General features: G+C 34.0%; 1 protein-coding gene and 1 long non-coding RNA gene across 2 annotated transcripts; both read right to left on the reverse strand.

Moving 5' to 3' along the window:
* Window positions 10,838–20,356, reverse strand: LOC109335036. The gene is made up of 3 exons (XR_002106173.1): window positions 20,275–20,356; window positions 11,281–11,284; window positions 10,838–10,849 (listed from the first exon to the last, which is right to left on the reverse strand). It is a non-coding gene; the product is annotated as an uncharacterized LOC109335036 (long non-coding RNA).
* On the reverse strand, window positions 17,355–19,157 carry LOC109335035 (sugar transport protein 13-like). The gene has a single exon (XM_019571075.1). The coding sequence runs from the start codon at window positions 19,059–19,061 to the stop codon at window positions 17,556–17,558; it is 1,506 nt and encodes a 501-aa protein (XP_019426620.1). The 5' UTR covers window positions 19,062–19,157; the 3' UTR covers window positions 17,355–17,555.

A 21,394-nucleotide genomic window follows, 5' to 3' on the forward strand; every position in this document is an offset into this window, starting at 1 on the left:
GTGTGTTTGGAGTGGGGAATCTGAATTTAACCCCTCCAACACACATAAACCGAATTGGGCCTAAACAATGGGCCCAAAGCCAAATTACAATAAAAACAACTCCTAAATTAAAAATACAATCTTCACTTCAACACATATCCTCGACTTCCGTAATGCCCAAAATGCCATTGGTGCCAAATGTGATCTGAAAATGATAATAGATTTAATCAGGCTAAATAATCTCAAATTAACTCATTTTAGGAATATTAGTTCAATAAAGTCTAAAACATTAAACCATGTGAAACAAATTCAATTAGGCACCAAGAATCATCAATCATGCTAAATTAAAGTTATGAATAATATGTAATATATTGTTCATCAATTGTTAATGTATTGAAGTTATATGTTAAAATAGTTGAGTTTTTGTTAGTTGGTTAGTTAGCTTGGTTATGGTAGTTAATTTTTTCATCCTTTATATAAATGATTCAATATAATTTTGTATTATCGATCTATTCAATATTCAATGAATGATATTCTCTTATCTCATCTTTCTTGTTTATCAAGAAGATTTGTCCATGGCTCATACAATTTTAACGTTATATATCTAAACAAAAAATATAGAGACTTGTGTTAGATGAAATTCTTGACTTTTTTTATTTATCACATTTTGAAGTCTGTGTTGAGTGCATAAAGAGAAAACAGACAAACAAAAGGAAATTAGGTATCGGAAGAGCTAAGAATATCTTAGAACTAATATATACGAAATATGTAGTCATTTCCTTATAACTTTTTGGAACAGACAATATTATTTTATTATGTTCATAGACAATTACTCTACGTACGTTACCTACGTCTTATACATGAGAAGTCTCAATCTGTGTGTTTTCAACTTGGAAAGAAAATTAAGGCAATCAAAACTAAGTGTGATGGTGAATAGTATACAAGAATGGTGTATCATGATGGTGAATACTATAGCAGATATGATCATGGTGGTAATATATAGTCACTTTCTAATTTTATTTTTAAAAATTATATCTGTGTTTAAGCTAGTTTAATTGGAACTTTAGTTTAGAAAAGGAGGTACGATGGAATTGGTTGAAATGAAGAATGTTTTGAGACTTTTTAATATGTGAACAACTAATGCAATTATGGGAATATCATAGTAACATATTGATGTCCACTTTTGATTTGGAAAACCCTTAAATGAAAGTGTATTAAAATATGATATTATAATTTGTAAATCAATAATTAAATGTAATAAATTTGTTATTGTTTATATATATTTAGGGTTTGTAGGTTTGGGTATCCCATTATCCATATATGCAATGCTCAACATCAAATTTAAAAAAAAATTAAACTCAGTTACTCATAGATCCAAAATCACGGACAGATATTTGATACGTTGTAAATATTACTTATGAATATTTATGGGTTTGGTTACTTATTGTCATTCTTATTCCTAACCTTTTATAAGCCTGGTGTTGAAAAAAATTAGGGTCCTAATTTGAGAAAATAATAATTATATGAAGTTTATATACCTAATTTTAAAATATGACACTACGCCAGAGTTGAAGCTCAACAATGTTTATTTTAGTAGTATAACAACACTTTCATGCACTTTCTGTTTGATCGTAGTAATATATTGTCATCATTAACAACATTTCTCAAACGCTATTGTATTGAATATATACCACAGCGCATCACGCAAAAAGCATTGTCATATAGTGCACAAATACAACAGCGCATCGTCCACAAAGTGATGTCATATATGTCTTACATAAACAACGTATTTTATAGGTATTATTAACAGCGCTTATTGTTGCGCAATTGTAGTTCATACATATAACAGTGCAATAACAAAAAAACATTGTTGTATTATTCATAAATATTATGAAACAACACCTTAATACAACAACACAACATATACATAGTGTTGTTGTATTAAGAATGTACAACAACACTACCTATAAAAAGCGATGTTGTATTTGTCCTTTACAATAGCGCTCTCACGTGACTCATTTGTCCCAAAAAACATTATCATCTTCATCAATATCTTCATATTCTTGGTCATCAATATTATTGAGAATTATTTTGTTAGTTAAAATAACAATGGACCATTTCATATTAGTTGAGTCACTAACATAGAATACTTGTTGAGCTTGTGATGCTAGAATAAATGGTTCATCTTTATATTCTGGCCTATTAAGATCCACCTGCATGAACCCTAACTCATCAACTCGGAAGCCATTGTTGCTATCAACCTACATACAATAAAAAACTAGCATCTGAAGCATTGTGTAATCCAATTCCCATATTCGTTCAATCACTCCAAAGTATGACATGTTCGCATATATTGGGTTTCTATCTTTTGCACTTGACATGTGTAAAGTTCGAGCAACAAGAGTCACACCACTATTTTGCATTTTACTTTGATCATATTGTTTTTTCATATAAAATATGAATACAATAATTAGGTAACCAGTGTAGGATAAGACGTGAATATTTGGATCATTGGCTAATCATTTCAATCTTTCGGAAACCGAACGTGCATTTATATTTAACTCCTCATCAATGTGATTTTTGAGTCACTTTATGAAACACCGATTATGCTCTTTGGAAATCCAATTTTCATTCTTACTTGGGTAAGACTGCATCTTCTTGTGTATTTTAACATATGGCTCAACCTCGTCGGTATTATGTAAAACATATAAGTGCGCTTGCTTTAATTTGGTTCTTGTTATAGTCAATATTTCATTCTCAGTAATACCTTCACCAAATGTTTTTTTTTTTCAAATCAAGGCTTTGGAATGCCCATGAAATCACCATCGGTAAGTTATCCAGTACAAAAATCAAGAGCTTCTTCAACAAGATATCGCTCGACAATACAACTCTCTAGTCTTGACCGATTCTTCACATACCCTTTTAATGTATTCATATAACACTAAAAGGGGTACATTTATCTCATATAGGAAGGGCTACATGTTTGTGTCTCTCGAACAAGATGAATGCTTAAATGAACCATTATGTCAAAAAAAGAAGGTGGGAAATACATTTCAAGCTCACACAAAGTCAAAATAATTTGTCTTTGTAATGTAGGTAATTTCTCAGGGTCAATCACTTTGCTTCCAATTTCCTTGAAGAAGAAGCATAACTAGCATAACCTAGTTATGGTTCCTCGAACTTTTTTAGGTAGAATTGACTGTATTCCAATAAGCAAGAAATGTTCCACAAGTACATGACAATCATGAGACTTAAGACATTTTAACTTGAGGTCTTTCATTGATACGAGGTTCTGAATGTTGGAAGATTACCCCTCTAGAACTGTAACACCATGAAGAAATTTACAAAATTTCATTTTCTCCTTCCTCGACGAAGTATAAGTTGTTGGAGGTAGAAATGTATGTTTTCCCTTCATTATCGACCCTAATTCCTTTCTTATTCCCATACTAACCAAGTCCAACCTTACGTTCAAGCCATCTTTGATCTTACCCGAGACATTGAGTAAGGTACCAATAAGACTTTCAAACACATTTTTTCAATATGCATAACATCGAGGAAATGTCTTACATATAATGAACTTCAATATGACAATTCAAAGAAGATTGACATTTTATTCCACCCCTTTACGACAATTTCTTTTGCAAAAGGTTTAACAAAGTTAGTATTGAAACCCTTTAGCTTTTGAAATAATTGGTCACCTGTCAACGACAAAGGAGTACGACCTTCTTCATTGTTTCCATCAAATGCTTTTCTCCATCATCGATAGTGATAATCTGAATGCAAAAATCTATGATGGCCAAGTAAGACATTCTTCTTATAGTGTTCCAACCTCATCGAATGAGTATTGTCTTCACATATACGACATGCAAAATGTCATCTTGTACTATATCTATACAGATTACCATAGGTAGGGAAATCACTGATTGTGCTGAACAACAAAGCCCTCAAGTTGGAGTTTTCTTCCCTATACGCATCATATACATTTATGTTTGTCTCCTGCATTTCCTTCAAGTCTTCAATTAATGGAGCCAAATATATGTCTAAGCCATTTTTTGGTTGTTTAGGTCTAGAAATTAATATAGATAACATCACATATTTGTGCTTCATGCATAGAGAAGAAGGTATGTTCTATATCACCAACATCACTGACCATGTACTATGGGAGCAACTTTGAACATTATGTGAGTTAATTCCATCAGTTGACAATGCAAGGCATAGATTTCTTGATTCTTGACCAAAACTATGATAGTCGTGATCAATTTTTCTCCATTGAAAAGAATCTGTTGGATGCCGAAGCTTTCCATCTTTAATCCTTTCTTCATCATGTCATGTCAACTTCTTTGAATCTTTGGTATTGTTAAACATATGCTTGAATCTTGCTTTGATGGGAAAATACCATACAATCTTTTTGGGAATTGAGTTTTCCTTCTTATATCGTGATGTATTACATTTAGAACAAAACTTTAATGAAGCATACTCATTAAAAATAAGATGCAATCATTTTCACAAGCATGTGTCCTAGTGTAGTCCATGCCTATATAGAGCGTAACATTTGTTTTGCATCATAGGTTCGAGAAGAGAGCACATTGTCTTCCGACAACATATCCTTCAGAAGTGCAAGCAAGTTAGTGAAACTCTTAATAGTCCATCCATTAACAGATTTCACCTATACAACCTTGTCACTGCTGCCAATCTTGTGAATTTAGTATAACCATCATATAATGGTTTCTCAGCATCATTTATTAACCGCTGAAACATCTCAGGACAATCCTGAAGATCTTCTTCGACAACGTTTACCATTTCCTCGAAACAATCGTCTTCATATGCATTTGTATAGTTGTCTTTCATATGCATCTCATCATCATAATCCATAACGGCTCTCTTCTCACCATGTCTTGACCAACATGTGTAACTTTGATCAATACCATGACACATTAAGTGAGTTTTTAACTCATTTGGAGTAATTCGGTTTGAGTAACATCTTAAGCAAGGACATACAATTCCATTAGGGTTTTCAGCATTCTGAATTGCATATCTAACAAATGATTTCATTCCTTCTTCATACTCCTTCGTCAATCGATTGACACTCATCCATTTTCTATTAACAAAAAAATATAGTGAGCATAAATTCCTAAAGCTTGGAGTTAAGCTCACCAAGCAGAGGAAATACATTATTATGTAGTTAAAAATGGTGGAACCCTAACTCATAATATAATGGTCGGAACTCGAAAACCCTAACTCAATACAAGCGAAATGAGTGAAATCACTTTCACTCATTTATAAGGAAAATATTTTTAACTCAATACAAACTAAATATAATGTAATTAAAAAGACAAATAACTATAAGGAAAACTCACTTTCAATTCGGTCTTGAATGCGTGAATGATGATTTTGAGGTTAAACGAGTGAAGGATTTTCGAAATCGGTGAAGAAATATTTTCATGTTGAATAAGTGAATGATGACGAGGTTGAATGATTTTTTAGGTCGATTTTGAGAGTAAATGAGTTTCATTGCTGAGTAAATGAGTGTTAGGATAGCTTAATGTTTTAGACTATTGCGGGAACAATTTAATTTTTTAGGGTCTGATAGCATCTTCAATAACACATAATTAAGCCATCATTATTAATACCTAACCAACATCACATAATGATGATGAGGCTGTCAATGATACCTAATCAACAACAAATCCTAAAACTAGCGCTATGTAAGAACTCCCCATTCAAATATAAAGAAGGTAAGTGTTCCACAATGCAATCTGAAGGTAGCATTGTGGAAGATATCATATTGACAATGCTTCTTATCGAATGCATTGTTGTATAGCTAAAAGAAAATAAATGAGAGATAAGTATTCAACAATATTTTTTTATGAATGCGTTGTTGAATTCAACGTAATCAACAATGCATTGTTAAAAAAGTGTTGTTGTATATGTATAACAACAGCGCATTCGTAGAAAAGTGTTGTTGAAGACCATTATTCCTAATTCTACACAGTTAAGCACACAACAGAAACAGAACAAAATAAAAAAATGAATGTATACCGAAACAGAACAGAACAACAAAATGAATGCATACAAAATCACAACTATATGAACACAACTGAATTTTAACTGAATTTATATATTGAACATTAATTACACTGTAATGTTTACATAAACATTTATTACATACACCAAATCATATAATTACATTAAACATTAATTGAATTCTCTAAGCTACAATCTGTACAAAACTAATCTACTATATATCTATGATTTGCCAACAACACTAAGTACAAACTTTGACCATTGTTCTCTGGTTAACTTGGTCATCTGTATATGATTTGCCAACAAACTTGAATTCATTAGTTGGTTATTGTTGAATGATCTCTTTCAAGAATTTTAGCATGTAATAGCCGCAATCTACCTCGTTTGTTTGGTAAGGGGTCTACAATTAAAATAAAGTAAACATATAAGTATAGCCTTAGTTGAAATATGAATATATTACACATATAATTGTTTGAGATGATTTGTGTCAATACCTTTATATGAGTTCACTTGATTTTGTGATTTGGTAACTTGTTTCTAGGACGATTACAACTTATGTAAGTTCTCACCGCACTAAACAATAAAAAATGTACTTAATTACTAAACAACTAGGAAAATGAAAGTGTAACTAAAAGTTTAAATGAGTAGTCCACTTACCCAAAAAACAATTTTTTCATAGCGGTGTACTTGTTCGAATCACCATGTGTTAATGAATCAAAGTAGTACATTTCTTTATTGACCCGATTGATGACAACTAAAAGTCAATGTTGCCTAACAAAACATATGTACATTGTTAGGAAATGTTAAGCACAACAAACATACTAAAGAAAAAAATGTAAAAGACAATTAAAAATGTTCACCCAATATTAAAAGGTGTAAGAAATAAATCTACATATTCTTTATGATGGAGGAGATTATCTGTAATTCGTTCTGTCTGTTCCTCAATCTTATATTTGTCACTCGACACAAGAGCGGTAAGGTGTGGGGATATGAACATAACTTTGTTTCTTATTTATCGAAACAAAATTTTCATACAAGTACCTAATATATATAACACAAATGTTAGTGAATTATAATACACTTCCATTCAAAAGCGAGAAGTTAAGAAAATGTAATTTTCCTCATATATACACATATAGCAGTTGCACATATCCATTCATGATTATATACATCCTGGACTTCATTAATGCCAATGTATTCATCAATCTTATCCCTCAAGACTTCATTGGGAATTGATATAGTTATTATATCATCTCCCAACTTGTGTACATGCTCAAACAGCTAAGTACATTAGTTGGTAGTCTTCTTGGAGCTCACATCCCTAGTAGATGGCTTTGAGCTCACATATCTGGTAGATGGCATCGAGCTCACATCCCCAAAGATGGCTTAGTCTTTTGGGTGCTACTAGGGGTGGAATGTACATTTTCCTGAAATATTCAATAAAAAAACATATCAATTATAGATGAGTATATATAATATGAGTGAGCATAAGGTGAAAAATCATATCTTAGAAGGAATTACTTGTACAAGGTCTACTAGCCAAGCCACAAAAGTTCCTATAGCCCCTCCAACTGTGAAGATATCATCATTAAGAGGAATTAGCAGCAACACAACATCATCGATTGCAACATCAATCGAGACCTTCACATGATGGCGTGGGATGCACGCATTATGCAACATAGCATTAGCCGACTTGTGCAGTTTCCCAACACCCACTACTCGGCTAGTTGGGGTATCCAGGAAAAGTTTGCAAGAACTGATTTCGTTTACGTAAGTTAAAACATATAATTAGTTAACGATTAAATTAAAATAAGTTAACTAAATTACCTCAGGAATGAGAATCAGAATGGGAATGTTGTAAGGTGCAAGTGTGCAACTATCATTGATGGTTGAAGGAATAGTGCCAAAAACACCAGCTAGTTGTTGCCACTCAGCTTTCTTCACCTTCATTGATTGCTCAAATTCGTTGAAACATTGCATGAGGCCATCTAACTGATTTTGAACCTGGCTCATTTGGGCTTTGGTTGCATGCTTTGGATAGGGTACAAATGTTCGCTGGTTAACCCCAAATCTTGCACCTCGAATACGGCAAGGATAGATAGGCAGTCCTAGTGCCTTGTCAAGTATTGTGCGACAATCTGGTTGTGCCTCCTTTTCTTTTAGGGCAACCTGACAAATCAAGAAAAAACATAATGTTAATTAATCACATTTTCATAAATAAAGTATGGAAATTAAGTATAATTAAAAAATGAGCACTTACAACACGTCTTGTCGCTTCTTGAACTTGCTCATTGTCGATGACACCATCCTTGTTCTTATAGGCATCCACCCAGAGAACATCGAGTTCTACTCCATGTGGAGTCCTAGGTGTATCGCTTTTGTTCTTCAACTAATAAAACATAACCAATAATAATGTAATTAGATATATATGCATACAAAACATAACCAATAATGTACTTACAAATTAACAATACTTACATTTTTTTTATACCCCGCTCGAGAAGCTCGGTTTGGATATAAAGGCTTGGGCACCCTCTTATGGTTTTCATTACTTATTTTCTGAAAAAACAAACAACATTAATTAATATCAACAATCATATAGTATATATACAAAGTCAATACAAAGAATATGAGTTTACCAAGAAAGACTCGTCTAGTATGCGTAGGGTGACAAAAGTCTTTCAATCCTCTTCATCAACGATATTTGCATATTTAGTTGGAGATTTTAGGTTGACATTGCCATCAGCATCTCTGAGTAATTTTCCGGCATCAGTTCGGAATTGTTAGAGAGTCTTACTAGCCGATTTAAGGATACAATCCTTATGCTCCTCACCAATATCAAAAGTGCTCTAAAAATACATATACATTAACTATATTGCATGCAAACACATGCATATACGTAGATTGCATGAAAACGTAATACATATACGTACAATGCATGTAAACACAAAAACTGAAAAATAAACTTACTGATATTTCATTTCATATACGCTTCTTAACGGTATTCCCTACATCACTACATTTGTTGAATGTTAGCTTCCTATTCTATCTAACCACAACCCCAATGTAACTAACCAATGAGTTGTCACCCTTCGAGTGTAATGGTTGGCCTTTAGAGTTCCATTGAACTTCTATCTTCACATCCTTACTTCTTAACCGAATGACATTCTTCATGGAAGTCATTCCATGTGGAGTTCAATTTCGAACAACGATTTGCTTGTCTTGTAGAGTCGGTGTAGCTTCGTCACCATTGTGAGAACCATGATCGCCACTTTGGGAAGCCATTGATGAAGTTTTTGAGTTTTCTGAGAGTATGAGGGTTTATGATAGTATGAAGGTTTGCTGAGAGTGTGAGGATTTCTTTTCGATAAAGTTTGAGAGCGTAGAGGGAAATGATTCATGTTTTAGATATTTAAATTGTAGTAACAATTCAACATCGCATATTAACTATAGCGTAATTGTATTGACATTTTCATGAACACATCAACAACGCATATTTAGGGTTGCGTTGTTGTTATGTATCAAGTTGTTTACTACTCATTTTCATGACCACATCAACAACACTTTCTGGATGATGTGTTGTTGAATATAATATAATCGACAACGCTATCTCAACTATGTGATATTGAATAGAAATTAATTAACAGCGTTATCTCAACTATGCGATGTTCAATAGAATATATTGACAACACTATATTAATTATGCGCTGTTAAACTGAACTCATTTTCCAAATTAACAGCGTATTCGTAACTATGTGGTGTTAAATTAATATTTTATATTACGAGTCACAATATATGCAACATGAATGTATGTTAATAATTAACATGAAGTTGTCATTAAATATATTACTATATTACTGTGTTTATTAATATGAAACTGCAAAAATATTAAACATTAAGTTTTGTTAATTTATTTTTTGTGTTTATTAAATTTTGTTAATTTATTTGTTGTGTTTAATAATATGGAACTGCAAAAATATTAAAGAAAATAATCATTCAAATAAATAAATAAAAAATTGAAATTAACATCCAAAGTAATTGTTCATTTTTCATTCAAAGAGACAAAATACATTACAGTGACACGAATGAAGAAAATCAATGAACTCAATAATTTACAAATTAATTATTCATCTCACGCAAATCTTGTATAACAACCACTTTTCTTCTAAAATATGGGTCCTTTTGGAAAATCAAAAGATGTTAAAGACCTCATTGACAAGATATCAAAGAAGGAAATTAATAAACTGATCGAATGAGAGAAATCAATGAACTAAATAATTTACAAGTTAATTCTTCATCTCACGCAAATCTTGTATAACAACCATTTTCCTTATGAAATCTGGGCACTTTTTGAAAAATAAAATATTCCAATGAGGGAAATCAATGACCTGAATAAATTGAAAGAGATCAATGAACTAAATAGTTTATAAATTAAATCTATATTTAATGCAAATCTTATATAATAGTCACTTTCCTTTTGAAATCTAGGTCATCTTGTCAAAACAAAAGATGTTAAAGACCTCATTGACATGATTCTGAAACAGAAACACAACTTTAGCACTTTTAACACTTTAAACTTACTCCTATAGAAACACATACTCTTACTGATGAAATATAATATGAAGTAAACCACAACATTTATAGATGAGCAACCATTAATATTTCAACAAACGAAGAGACGCATAACCACTCAACCATTAATATTTCAACAAACAAATAGACACGTAACCACTCAACCATTAATATTTCAACAAATAAAGAGATGCATAACTACTCAACCATTAATATCTCTGACACTTAAAATGTCGTATAAAATCAACAATGCATAATTAAGAAAGCGTTGTTACTATGTCAACAACGATTTCTTAGTTATGCGTATGGAATTGATTAACATTAACAGCGCTTTCTATCAAATAAGTTGTTATACATAACTCATTCAAGTTAGCGCTAACGTTACTAAGTTGTTACACATAACTCATTCAAGTCAGCGCTAACGTTACAAGCCCAATCTCCAACAATAATTTGCTAGATCAATCTGGTGAGTGCAATGTTGCTCATAGTCAGAATTTAATTACTCACCTTATGGCTCACCACGTGGTCAACAATGTGAGTATTGATTCCTTAAGCCCAACTTCCACTCATAGTTTGCAAGATCCATTTGGTGATTTCAAAGCTTCTCAAAGTCATAATACAATATCTCATACATTGGTTCAAGACGTGGCCAACAATGTGAGTTGTGACCACCCAATCGCTCCACATGCTATGCAATCCAAGGACATATCTCCCAACTTAAGTGGGTCGTGTTTGGGGGGTGGAAGGGCTAAGAAGGCTGCAGGTACAATGAACCGGAGAAAATTAAAGCGGGATAAGAAGGTGAAGCGGAAACAGGCTCTTGTTGAATTGAAAAACTTTTGTATCGACCTAGGAGATATTCCTGCTATCAATAATGCTGCCCCAATTGGTTTGAATCATGAAGGTGGTCCTAGTTCTAGGGAGATTATCGGAGATAATTCTTTTCACTATTCTAAGGAAGATTTGGATGTTACGACTAACACCGAAGTGGGGCTTGGCCCTCTTTCCTCACAGAAGGTGGCCGAAGATATGTGGGTAATTGGTAAAAGGATTGGGTTGTGCGGGACTAGTAATGAGGATGAAATCATTAATAAATTGGCCGCTTTGGAGGAAAGGGACAAGGACCAATTTGAAGCAGTTATAAGGAGATCCGCGTGCTCTGATGATAATAATATCCATTAATATTCGAGGTCTGGGAGGGCGATTGAAGAAGAAGGAGATTAGAAATCTTGTCAGAAAATACAAACTAGATTTTATGTGCATTCAAGAGACTAAGATTCAATCCGTTGATTTTAATCTCTGTTTGGCTCTGTGGGGCAGTGATGACTTTGATTGGGATTTTAAGCCTTCAGATGGGCTATCTGGCGGTATTCTAAGCTTATGGAGTAATTCCAGTTTTGTTTCCAAAGAGGTGCGGTGCGGTACAAATTTCGTGACTGTGAAAGGTAAATGGGCTAGACATAATGCTTTCTCTCACATTATGAATGTATATTGTCCATGTGATTTGGATAGGAAACATGCTTTTTGGGAAGAAACTAAGGTTGATAAGTTGGGATCTCCTGACGATTTATGGTGTCTAGTGGGTGACTTCAATGATGTCTTGCACCCAGAAGAAAGAAGAGGAATCGGTTCTCATGCTGGTAGTAGTGACTGTATTGAGTTCTCTCAGTTTATTGATGATATGGAGTTATTTGATCTTCCTCTTGTTGGTAAGAACTTCACTTGGTTTCTTTCAAGTGGCTTGTCGATGAGCAGGTTGGATAGGTTTTTGGTTAATGACAATTGGCTAAACAAGTGGGGGCGTCTTGTCCAGTTGGGCCTTGAGAGGACTTTTTCTGATCATTGTCATATTCTCTTGAGGAATGATCTTCCTAATTAGGGCCCGACTCCGTTCAGAACAAACAATTGTTGGTTTTCAAATGCTGGTTTCGCTAAATTTGTGGAAGATGAATGGAAGAGTTTGGAGGTCAGTGGTAGGGGGTCATTTGTTTTAAAGGAAAAACTGAAAAGGCTTAAGGGGTCTTTGAAGATCTGGAATAAGAAGCATTTCGGTGTGCTTGACAAAAATATTGCGGATAAGGTGACATTGATTAACTCAATTGATGGAAAAGGTAGTGAGGGTATTTTGTCTGTTGATGATATCGCTGCTAGGAGAAGTGCTACTACTGATCTATGGTATCTTTCGAGACAAAAGGACAACCTGTTGCTCCAAAAATCCAGACAGAAATGGCTCCAGGAAGGTGATTCTAATTCTAAATTCTTCCATGCCTCAATTAATAGAAGTCGGAGATCAAAGGAGGTTCACGGTTTGCTCATTGATGAGGTGTGGGTTGATGACCCAAGTAGAGTAAAAAACCATATCTGCTCTTTTTTCAGGGATAGATTTGCAGAGTCCCACTGGAATAGACCTTCTCTTGATGGAATTGAGTTCAACGGTATCTCAGCTGAGGACAACCATTTTCTAACATCGAGATTTGAAGAAGCGGAGATTAAAGAAGTTGTGTGGAGTTGTGAAGGTGATAAAAGCCCTAGGCCTGATGGCTTTAATTTCACGTTTATTAAAAAATCTTGGGATTGCGTGAAATCGGATATTATAGCTATGGTGGATGACTTCTACATCTACGGCGATCTTGCTAGAGGTTGTAATGCCTCTTTTATTATCCTTATTCCGAAGTCGAGTAGTCCTCAAGGTCTTGGAGATTTTAGACCGATTTCCTTGGTCGGCTGCATCCATAAGATTATTTCCAAACTTCTCGCTGGGCGGCTGAAAAGGGTTATTCACTCAGTTATCTCGGATTGTCAAACTGCTTTCATCAAAGGTAGAAACATTATGGACGGGGTGGTAATTGCAAATGAGATCATTGACCAGGCAAGAAAAAAGAAGGATGGAAACTGTTTTATATTCAAAGTGGACTTTGAGAAGGCTTATGATTCGGTTAACTCGAGCTTCCTTTTGTATATGTTAGAGAGGATGGGTTTCTGTTTCAAATGGAGGAATTGGATTAAAAGCTGCTTACAATCGAACTCAGTTTCTATCTTGGTTAATGGGAGTCTGACGTTGGAGTTCAGAATGGCTCGCGGTTTACGACAAGGTGATCCAATTGCTCATTTTCTTTTCCTTATTGTTGCAGAGGGTCTTGGTGGTATTATGAGATCTTCTGTTTTGAAGAAGATTTTCACTAGATATTCGGTTGGTAGAGACGAGGTTGTTATTTCTCATCTCCAATATGCGGACGATACACTGCTAATTGGGGAGAATTCAGTGGATAACATTATGGTTCTCAAAAGTATTTTGAAGTGCTTTGAATTGGCGTCTGGGTTGAAAATTAATTTTCATAAAAGCAGCTTCATTGGGATTAAGGCTGACCCTTCGTTCGTTCAAGTGGCAGTCAATAGGTTTTTGTGTGGAATTGGTTCTATCCCTTTCAAGTTCTTGGGAATTCCGGTTGGTGCTAATCTGAAAATGCTATCTACTTGGTCTTCGGTTATTGATACTTTTAAAAGAAAGCTCTCTCGTTGGCAACAAAAGCTTCTTTCCTTTGGAGGTCTAGTAACACTCTTAAAGTCGGTGTTGTCTTCCTTACCGATCTATTATTTCTCCTTTTTTAAGGCCCTTGTTTCTATCATTCACGAGTTAGAAAAAATCCAGAGAAGGTTTCTTTGGGGTAGAGGTGAGGTGAATAAAGGTATCCACTGGGTGAGATGGAAAGAGGTGTCCAAGTCAAAAGAGGAAGAGGGTTTGGGGTAAAAAATTTAGGTCTGTTCAATTTGGCTATTTTAGGTAAATGGAGGTGGCGTATGCTCTCTTCGAGTGAGTCTTTGTGGGTGAAAGTGTTGAGGTCTATATACAGAGTCGAGGTAGTGGTTAGGGGTGGGCTTGATGATGGTGAGTGCTTCAAGAAGGGGTCGTCGTGGTGGAGAGATTTAGGGTGTCTGTGTAATAGAGATAATGGTTTTAACAAGGGTTGGTTTAATGAGGGTGTTCGGAGGAGAGTTGGGTCTGGGCAGTCTACTTTATTTTGGAGGGATATTTGGGTTGGGGGAGAGTGCCTTAAGAATTGTTTTGAAAGATTGTTTCAGGTTACTTTGAATAAAGATGCTTGCATTAGCTCTATGGGTGAATGGAGGAATGAGATTTGGTGTTGGCTTCTAAATTGGCGAAGGTCTTTATTTCTATGGGAGCAAGATGAGGTAAATGATCTTCTTAATAAAGTGGAGGAGGTGAGACTTGTCCAAGGCAATGAGGATGGGTGGCTTTGGGTTCACGATAAGAATGGTACCTACTCGGTTCGGAATGCGTACAAGGTACTTCAAAATAAGGTCATGAATATAATTATCTACATTATAAGAGATTATGGGCTTCCAAGGTCCCATCCAAGTTGAAATTCTTTGTGTGGAGACTTTTCGTGGGAGGTGTGGCTACTCGGTTGAATTTGGCTAGACGTGGCATTATAGGATCTTTTCCCTCGACTCTATGTGCCTTTTGTGGTGAGCTAGAAGAATCTACTGATCATTTGTTCTTCACGTGCTCGTTGTCTTACAGTGTATGGCAGAAACTTTACTCCTTGTTCGGCATCTACTCTATTTTGCCTAGTAGTATCGGAAGCAATTTTCTATCCCATTGGCACTTGTTCGGGGAGGCGAAAAATTCTCATCAACAATGGATGCCCATTTGGTTTGTCACTATTTGGTCCTTGTGATCAGTTAGAAACAAAATTATCTTTGAGCAGTCTTGTTTTAATCTTGATGAGGTAATGTTCGTTATTAACCTTCATTTATGGAATCTTCTTAGTGCTCGATTCGCAGGGTTTTCTTTCTCCTTTTTGGAATGGGTTTGGAATCCATCTAGTTGCATTTCTTGTAATAGTTAATGTCTTTGTGGATAGGAGTATCACTTGTTCTCCTATCTATTTTTTTTTTTAATAAATTATTGCCGATCAAAAATAAATAAATAAACTATCCTTTCTCCTTAGAAAATTATGTACACAAGTACTTAGTCAATTAAACTTAATATCAAAAAATTAATTCATATTTATGATTTTTCTTTTTAATTAAATGAAAATTTCTAATTAGGTGGAGACACAAATTAGAACAAGAATGAGGACATAGGATCATTGTCATGATAATGCACAAATTACCTCGAAGGGATGAAGATATATATCTCATTTGGTGTCCTCATTCAATTAAGAAGTGATATTTTATTAAAAAGTTATAAAAATATAAACTAAATTAATAGGGAGGAGATCCATTTATTCAAAGAGTAAGTTTTTTTAAACTTATTCCACATCTTAGCCATCAATTTTAAGGAAATCAAATGTTTTGAATTAGTAAATAAATTTAAACCATTAAATTTCCCTAGAATTAATGACTAATTAATATTTGGAATAAATATATTTTCTCTCTATTAATATATTACAGAATTTGATTAATTAAAAAAAATAAAGACATGATTTTTTTTTGTGGAACATTTGAGATTTCTTCGACCCATTTTTTATTGTTAGAATTTGTTGAATTTTTTATTGTTAGAATTTGTTAAATTTTTTATTGTTTTGCAATAAAACTTCAAAACGTGTATCCTCCTCATTTTTCATTGCTCAAATCTAAACAGCCTTGCTTTATTCACTAATATAGGATATAGGACATGCACACGAGCACTTATTTGAGTGTTATCAGTTAGTAGTAGTACTATGATAGAACAGATCGGGCAATAGAAGCCAAAAAAGGCAGTGAAGCTGCACAAAAGTTTATCTTCCCCATAACTGTGTGATTTAGGCAAGTGATTACTATTTCTCTGATTAATTCAATGGAAAGTGTTACATCCAATCCATGTAACTAGTTACTACTCTGCACTGCTCCCACGTTACCAACAGTATTTTGCAGATCCAAGTGCCAGAAATCACTATATGCATGGACAAAACCATTATTGCTGCACAATATTCAAAATCTCTATTATCTCTGAACTCAAGAAAGAAAACCCATTTCTCAAATCAAACAAAAGAAAACGTGAACAAGCTTTAGAATATAAGCAAGCATTGTTGTTTATTTTCTAACATTTCAGCATGTTCACATGCATGCCAAAATGAAACACAAACGAAAAGTACTAGAAATATGAGATTATAATATGTGTTTCTTTGAATGGTGTTGTGTAGAGAGACACTTATTTATGCACCTCGATTTATGGACAAGGATAATAAATTTGACTCACATATTATACTTGATATGTATTTTAGATATGATACGGAGAGTATCATTTGATGAAAGAAATGAATTTGGTCAAGACGCTAGTACAACTCTTTTTTCTTCCTTCATTAATTTATCAGCTTTATTATGTGTAAGAATATAATATCCAGTAAATATGTGTAATAATTATGAACTTGTTTAATCTTTTAGATAAGTTGATTGAAAGTAAAAAATATATTATTTAACTATTAGTTTATCTTCTTTTGAAGTTAGAAACTATTTTAAATGTTACCACAACAATCGTAGAAATAGTCTTTTCAACAATGTAGATCATGAAAATTGGATTATGTAATCGAATGGAGAATGCATAATTATTCAGTCATTTCTATACTAAGCAAGATATGTTCAGCAAAATAATAATGAGTTGATCATTCAATGATTTCAAAATATGAAGTAACTAAATATATAATTTATTTTATTAGATATATTTAATTTTATGAGTTGACAATAGTACTTTATCTTTTTATATATAATAATATTTATTATTTCAACTTTTAACATATGTTGTATATCCTATTGAGGCCTTAGATACACAGGTGATCAAAACCCAAGTAGGGCTGATGCAATATATATACCCTTCAATGTAAGATGGTCGTACACACAAATTTAAATGGAAAAAGAAAAGAAAAGAAACTGTACACATAGCCAGAATCTCTAATTGAATATATCCATGTAATCTTTGTGTCAACTAACTTGCATTTTTCCAAGTTACTAAGAAGAGTTGCATGGGTGCCTCAAATTTAGTCATCCATATAGCTCTTCCAGAACCAATGTTGTCCCCAAACTTTTTCATTCATATCTTCAATGGGGATATTCTTAGTCTCTGGAATCAGGAACAATGTGAATAAACCCATCACAAACACCCAAGTTGAGAAGAACACAAATATACCATATTTCATATGGCACATCATGGATAAGAAGGCTTGTGCAATAATGAAGGTGAAGAGCATGTTAACAAACACAGTCACACTTTGACCTGCAGACCTAGCTTCTAATGGGAAAGTCTCACTAGGAATGAGCCATCCAAGTGGGCCCCATGACCATGCAAATGATGCTACAAATGTGCAAACCATGATAACCACTAGCATAGCAAAACCCTTGCTCAAATCCTGTGAGAAATCTTGGACCTTTAACCCAAGCACTATAGCAATGACAGTCTGAGACACAAACATTTGGACACATGCTTCTAATAAGAGCATTCTTCTTCCAGCTTTGTCAACAAAGTAGACAGAAACCAAGGTAGAGAGGACATTAACAGCACCAGTAATGACAGCAGAATAGAGTGAAGCATCACTTTTAAATCCCATAGTGCTGAACAAAACAGGAGCATAGAACATGATGGCATTGATACCAGTGAATTGTTGGAAGACTTGCATGCAGATTGCAATAATCAGAGGAGGGCGATTGTGACGCTTGAGGAGGTTCCTGAAAGGGTTCTTGACTTGTTTAGAAATTTTACTTGCTTTAAGGATATCTTGAAACTCAGCTTCAACATTGTCAACACCACGAATCTTCTTAAGCACAGCCAAACCTTCCTCTTCTTTTCCTCTCTCTATAAGACTGTTGGGAGTGTCATCCACTGCAAGTGCCCCTAGTGTTAGCATCAGTGCTGGAACCCCAGCCAATGCAATTGATATCCTCCACCCATATCCACCTTCAATCTTTGCCATGAAATAGTTGACAAGGTTTGCAATGAGAATGCCAATAGTGATGTTAAGCTGGAACATGATGTTAAGTGCTCCACGAATTCTTGTTGGTGCAATCTCAGAAAGAAAGACAGGAACAGCTTGATTAGCAAAACCAACACCACAACCAAGAATGACCCTTCCTACAATCAATATAATAAGGGTGTTTCCAACAGCATTTAACGCAGTTCCAACAATGAAGAAAAGCCCAGCAACCAACATAGTTTGCTTACGACCTAACTTCCTTGTAACAGTGGAAGCAAACATGGTGGCTACCAAAGCAGCAAGGTATAAAGAAGATGTGAACAATTGAAGGTATTGATTGTCATATTTGCAATAGTTACTTTCAATCCCATGAACTAGTGTTTTTTTGTATACTTCGGGAAAAAACTTTTGAAGAAAACTAGGCATTGAGGTTACACCACCTGAAATTCCAATATCATAACCAAACATAAGACCACCAGTGGCAGCCATAATGCAAGAGATTATGACAGTAAAAGTGATTTTGGCTTCAAAGTGGGTTTCTCCACCACCTGCTGATGCAAATCCTCCCCCTGCCATGGTAACCTATTACCTCTCTACTTTTAATTTTTTTTAGGAATTAACTTATAAGCTTTGAGGTTGAGGTTAAGGAGGAGGAGGAGGGAGAGGAGGAGAGTGTGTGAAAAATAACTATTCATCCTAACATATATATAGTTATAGGGATTCCCATAAAAAGTGGAGTTTGTTATCTTTTTGTGGATAGACTAATTAAACAACCTAATTAAGCCATTGGTTGTAGCTAATTATAGGTTTTTGAAAATTTTACCACGAAAATAACTCTTAGGTTGAATGTTGCAGACGTGTGGTATGGATTTTTCCTGTTATAGATTAATTTTGGAAAACAAAATTAAAATATATAATTCTTTCTCTATTTATAATGTTTACAGAACATACACTTCATCTGAAATAGATAATATTGTATATAACAACCAATATATTGTTACTATTTTTTCTATATCTCCTTTATACGCCCTTTTATTTTTTTCTTTCAGTTCAAAGTGAGAGTTTATAATATATATATATATATATATATATATATATATATGTATGTGTCTGTATTATGAATGTAAATACTTATATAGTTAGTATATCATCAATTATCAATAATTTATACACTAACCCCATGATTCATTTTGGGGTCTAAACCCCATGTATTATTACCCAGAGAAGTTGATCCTGTTTGAATCGAGTAGTATTACTACGAACGGTAAATCTCTCCTACAGAAAGAAGCTACATTCTGATCAACTTGAACTCAAGACATGTGATTACTTGGGGAAAAAAGGAACCATAGACACCCATGCTCACAGTTCACAAGTGCATTAAATTCAGAATTCATTTTATGGCACCTAAGAGATGATTTGTCTACCTGTTAAGTCTTAGGTCTGATCTATAAGTTTAGTATGATCTGTAATTATTGATAAAATATTGATGCACACTTTCTAGAAGCTTCCACACTTGTGTAGAAACAAGTAGTGATGATTGTACCATAATATCTAGAATTATCCTAAGCTTCTAGTATATTCTATTATAGGCATTTAGTATTATAATTAAAGAAGTATCTAGAAATCTTGAGAAAAATGTATACTAGATACTTATGGAACCATCTAGAAATTCATAAGTGTTGTAGAAAGCCTATAAATAGGCACTCACCCTTCATTTGTAAAGCATCCAAATAAGAAGCAAATTATTCTAAGTTGTGTAGCTCCAAAGCTTCTCCACTTCTATTTTCACTACTATAACTTTCATTTCTAAAATACTATCAGTGGCATCAGAACTACGTTTGGTCATACACTGGGCGTAGAATAATACTCTCATACACTGGGCGTAGAATATTACTCTATCCATTTCCAACTATCTCCAAGAATCTCACATCCAAACTAAACCATATTTATACACTTTGAGCTATGGCTAGCACTATTCAATCATCATCAATTCCTATCCCAATTTTCACTGGAGAAAACTATGATTTTTGGAATACAAAAATGACTACTTTCTTCCGGTCCCAAGATTTGTGGGATATTGTAGAAGAAGGATTCACTACTCCAGAGAATACTTCAACTCTTACCGTGGCTCAGAAAAAGGAGTTGAAAGAGAATGTGCAAAAGGATGCAAAAGCGTTATTTATTCTACAACAAGCCTTGGCGGAGACTATCTTTCCAAGAATAATGGGAGCTACAAGTGCCAAAGAAGCATGGGATACACTAAAGGAGGAGTTTCATGGCAGTGATAAGGTACGCACCATTAAACTTCAAACTCTTAGGCGTGAGTTTGAATTACTTAAGATGAAAGAGTCTGAGACCATAAAAGACTATTATTCTAAAATAAAAGAAATAGTCAATCAAATGAAAGCCTATGGGGAAAATATTCTTGACAAAAGAATTGTTGAGAAAATTCTGATTTCAATTCCCCAAAAATATGACTCAATAGTTACTACGATTGAGCAAACCAAAGATTTGTCTACTCTATCAGTAACAGAACTAATGGGCTCTCTAGAAGCTTATGAGCAAAGATTGAGTAGGCATGATGAAGGTTCACTAGAAAATGCCTTTCAATCAAAGCTCAGACTAAGGTCTCAGAATAAAGAATATCAAAGAAGAAATAATATTGGTGCGGAACATTCTAGAAACAAAGAGATTTCTAAAGATTTCTCTAGAAACAATCAAGCAAAATATCTTCCTTGCGGCATATGCCAGAAGTCAGGCCATTCAGAAAAATATTGTCGATATCGAGGAAAGATACAATGCCAATATTGCAAAAGATTTGGGCACTCAGAGCAAAATTGTCGCAACAAAAATAATCATCAGGCCAATTTCACTGAAGAATGCAAACATGACCAACAACTATTCTATGC

This window comes from Lupinus angustifolius, chromosome LG20 (genome assembly GCF_001865875.1).
Source record: "Lupinus angustifolius cultivar Tanjil chromosome LG20, LupAngTanjil_v1.0, whole genome shotgun sequence".
Classification (NCBI taxonomy): domain Eukaryota; kingdom Viridiplantae; phylum Streptophyta; class Magnoliopsida; order Fabales; family Fabaceae; genus Lupinus; species Lupinus angustifolius.

Coding starts and splice junctions, on each gene's coding strand:
- LOC109335035 (XM_019571075.1), bottom strand. CDS start 19,061: ATGGCAGGGGGAGGATTTGCATCAGCAGGTGGTGGAGAAACCCACTTT.